The sequence below is a fragment of the Entamoeba invadens genome (assembly GCF_000330505.1).
Source record: "Entamoeba invadens IP1 unplaced genomic scaffold scaff_1105074726653, whole genome shotgun sequence".
Taxonomy (NCBI): Eukaryota; Evosea; order Mastigamoebida; family Endamoebidae; genus Entamoeba; species Entamoeba invadens.
Genome location: NW_004440284.1, coordinates 13,263 through 17,669, shown reverse-complemented (window position 1 = coordinate 17,669; position 4,407 = coordinate 13,263). Strand labels below are relative to the sequence as shown.

The 4,407-nt window shown below is 25.5% G+C and overlaps 2 protein-coding genes across 2 annotated transcripts; both read left to right on the top strand.

The window, feature by feature from the left end:
- Positions 1 to 1,587: 1,587 nt before the first annotated feature.
- EIN_204320 (hypothetical protein) lies at positions 1,588 to 2,931 on the top strand (the record flags this gene model as incomplete). The annotated part of the gene is made up of 3 exons (XM_004255830.1): positions 1,588 to 2,068; positions 2,188 to 2,211; positions 2,378 to 2,931. The coding sequence occupies 3 exons, from the start codon at positions 1,588 to 1,590 to the stop codon at positions 2,929 to 2,931; spliced, it is 1,059 nt and encodes a 352-aa protein (XP_004255878.1).
- Positions 2,932 to 2,981: 50 nt separating this feature from the next.
- EIN_204310 (hypothetical protein) lies at positions 2,982 to 3,350 on the top strand (the record flags this gene model as incomplete). Its single annotated transcript, XM_004255829.1, has 1 exon — positions 2,982 to 3,350. One exon carries the CDS (start codon positions 2,982 to 2,984, stop codon positions 3,348 to 3,350), a length of 369 nt encoding a protein of 122 aa, XP_004255877.1.
- Positions 3,351 to 4,407: the final 1,057 nt, after the last annotated feature.

Sequence of the window (4,407 nt, the reverse complement as noted above, 5' to 3'; positions counted from 1 at the left end):
AAAACGACAATTAAATAATATAGGTTAACTTTGATTTTATTTCTTTTTATTGTTATCAAAATTTTTATTTATTAATATAATTAATTAAAAATAATAGTTCCAAAAACAAAATTGGATTATTTATTAAAAATAATACATGCAAACCACAAATTGAATCTGATTTATCTCTTTATTAAAAGTGTTAAGTCACGTCTTAAACATGTTTATAAAAATATAAACATCAACTATATATAAAATGCAAGAGGTGGGGTTCGAACCCACGCCTTCGAAAAGACTCGTACCTGAAACGAGCGCCTTGGACCACTCGGCCACTCTTGCTTTGCTTTAATTGATAATAAAATATAATAAACTTTTGTGATTCAAATGATAATTATAATCCAAATAGAAAATAATATAACAAATAGACAAATAAATTATAATATTTTAATGTTAATTCTACAATTAAACTTAATAACATAAAAAATTATCAATTTTATTTAATCTATAGTAAATAGATAATTGAAATATTATTATTTATTGCTATTAATTTCTAATGATTAATTGTGTCAGAAAAGAACAAATTGAGTTGTACAATAAAATAATAAGCGAATTATTTTATTAACTTTTTATGTTTGAAGTTATTGTGACTATATCACATCAACTTCAACCTGGTATGGACAAAAAGGTGTATTACATCGGAACAAACAAGCAATAATAAAAACACAATTCAAAATGTGACAAGTATTTTTTTAAAGTGTAAAATTGGTTTTAAAATGAAACCCATATGATTCATTAATTTTTGATTTTTGGCTGGACAGTTTCATAATTAATAATGGTATGTACATTTGTGTTTAACGTTATGAACAAGCAACACCAAGTGATAACGATAAGTTTAAGTTTAATTTTTAATCTTTGTCAATAAACAACACCTAAGTACTAATATTACTGCAACAACACTTCCAGGTGAGTCTCAAAATTACACACATAATATTACTTTTTTGTTTAAATTTATGTGGTAATGATTGACTTCATTACTTTGTTATGATGTTTTTTTATGTCTTTAATACGATTTGTAAAAAAACAACTCAAATGTTTAAACATACTTTTAATTAATACTACCAACCTTTACAATCAACAGTCGTTTCCAAAATGTAACATATAACAATACCTCACAAAAATGGTACCTCTAAAGAACGGGTTCTTTTAAGAGTGTACATTTATTCGACTAAAACTTTAAATAGTGTTTTTTATATAGCGGTAATCAAGGTTTGGTTGGCTAAAAATGCCCGCTCTTGAGAAAAATAAAATTACCACACTTCCCACTTTTGAAACGTTTGACTGTACTAGTGATATCATGCAACAAAAAAAATAAATGTTAAAAATAAAAATAATGCAATTTTTTTAACATTCAAGTATAATTTATTTTTCATAAACAATTGGCTGATTTATTAGTGAAACTTTAATTGTTTTGTTTCTTGTCTTTTTTATAGTTCGATTTATTTAAAGTGATAATATAGTTTATAATAAAATTTATATTATATTTTTCATAAAGTTCTGAAAAATGAAACTACAGTAAATATTACTGAACTAAAAACTGAAAAACAACAAATGGAAAACCAATTAAAAGATTTATCAACATTATATACAAATACAGAAAAGGCGATTTCAGACCTCCAAGCATTAAAAATAGAAAACAACTATGTTGACAACGAGTCACTTGACATTGCACAACGCATTGAAAACGCAGAGGGGTACTTTGACAGACTTGATGAGATTATTAAAAGAAAAATAAACATTACAACTTCACTCAACACAATTGTCATTGATTTGGATAACATTTCAGATAAAATCAAAAAATATTTGGCTTTATATTCAATAGAAAACGACATTAAAAAGTTGGACAAGATATGTGATATTAGAATAGTACTTCTTGATGAAAAATGCAAAATAGACACAAAACCGTATCAAGACAAAATAGATACAATTGTCCAAGAAAAGAACGTTAAAATCGATCAAATCAAAAACTCAAAAAAATTGATCACTTCAAAATATCAACACGATGAGAAATTTGAAAAAGAAAACAATAAAAGTTTGTTTATAAATAGATATTTATAATATCAATTTAATATTATGATAATAAAATAAAACACGTTTAAAAGATTAAAAAAAAGATAACCAATGAAAAAGAAATAACAGAGTAAAAACCAGTTTCACAAGAAAAGACGTATAAGAGTTTATTTAATAATGTAACACTGAAATTTAAAGTAATATTAAAATGATGTAAAAATATATTAATTCACACTATTTTAATTTTAATAGTACAGCGTTGTTGTTTAAAAATAAATCATTTAAAGAACAATTAATAAATTAGAAGAAATAAATAGATACTATCAAAAAGAAATACAACCACATGAAAAAGAAAGAAATGACCGCTTTGTGAAACTTGTGATGGACACATACATGTATTATGGAGATCCAGAGAAGATTAATAATTATCAAGAATGCGTCAAAGCAATTAACAAACTTCCAGAGATCAAATTGAGTCAGAGCGAATTGGATGAAATAGCAGTGCTTGGAAATAGTGTAGTGCAGAACTTTGGAGAACTTGAAGGTGTTGTTCAAAAAGTAGTTGACAAGTGTGCAGATAGAGATTCTAACGAAACACTTGAGATCTTGACTTACTTCTTACGGTGTTTAATTTCGTCATCCCATTTACTTAAAATGGACCCTAAAACAGCGTTCTACAGTGGATTTATGTTGTCTGAACTTTCATACAAATGCAAGGCGTTTAGAGATATAGTCCAACTGATACTACGAAGTGTCTCGCCATGTTTAAATTCAGTCTATGTGAAAAATGAAGGAAATGATTATAAGATATTGATGGGGTATTTGAGTGACGAGAACGGGTTACAGTATATTGAGCGGATTGAGAAGATATTTAGAATATACTGAGCTTCATGATGAGCGAAGCGGGGAACGTTGAGTCGATATTTGATGTTATGATGACTTCAATGTACATGGTTTATGATAACAAGATAAAAGTTGGAGTGAACGTAGATGTCTTAGGGGTGATGTTCGATGCATTTTTTGATATGTGTTACGATCGGTTAAAACATTTAGAACTGATGAACTCTTTAATTGAGACGTTTAAAGACTATTTTGAAGTCATGAAAACCGTTTGGGGAATGGAAGGAAACGACAAACAAAAAATGCAGACTCGACGACTCGCTTCCAATTTAAAGAAGATCGAGCAGAATAAAATCGTGAACGAAAAGTCGTTAGCTCTTGAAGAAGAATATATGAAGTACTGGGAAGCAAACAATAGACAGCCACGGGTGTGGGAAAAGACAATCGACATTTATGGTAAGTAATCTATTTTGAGTTTTCAAAGTATTGTTAATATACTATACTTTGTTAATATATAACACTATATTAAACTATAAGAGTAATAATTGTGATTCTTATTAATTGTTAATACTGTTAATATTATTTGTGTTTGTTTTATTTGAATGTGTAAAAAATTTCAATTACTAACGCAATTGGATCAATAGAGTCGATTAGTATTTAATTAATCACAATGCCATTTATTTTAAATTTATTAAACTTTTGTATATTAATACTTAAAATAACGACTAAGTTTTTTTTTGATATATTTATACTTAAATATAATAGACCTTTTGTTGTTTTAACTTTAAAGGCTCACATAATGTTTTTTGACATTACATACTTCTAAAAACCGAATGTGTATTTTATAAATAGAAAATATATTGGTTTTATTTTATTTATAATAATTAAATTGTCGAAAAAATAAATTAAAATGTTAGTAAAGTGGTATTAAAAATTGAAATGTTTATTCTTGTGTTTAAGGTATGATGTATTAAATGTATCGATCATGAATATAAAAAAGTCGTTTATTTTATATTTACAATTATATTTAATGTTAAATACAAATATTGATAATTGTGAATTAAATTGTATATAACAAAATAAGATAACAGTTATACAAGAGTTGACAAACATATATTGATAAATTTTTTGAAATAAACAACATTAAAATATGGATATGGGTTTTAACACTGCAAATTTATGATTAATTAAAAAATAATTGAAAAAATATAATATTAATTTTTTTACTCAACTATTTGTCAAAACTGAAAAAAAATAAATGGTTTTTGAGATTATTACAGTTTAAAAAAACGAAATGGGCAACTACCTTCTTAATTTACAGAATGTGATATTTCATTCTAACTTATTACCACTAAAACACACAAAAATAATCAATAAAAAACTACAATTTAATATGTTTAACAGGTTTTATTTTTTGTGTGTTTTTTTCTGTAAATTTATTTCACCATAATACCGTTTTTGCTTCAATCTATTTTTTGAATAATAAAAACTTAGCCTTACTATTTTTTATTTATATTAAAC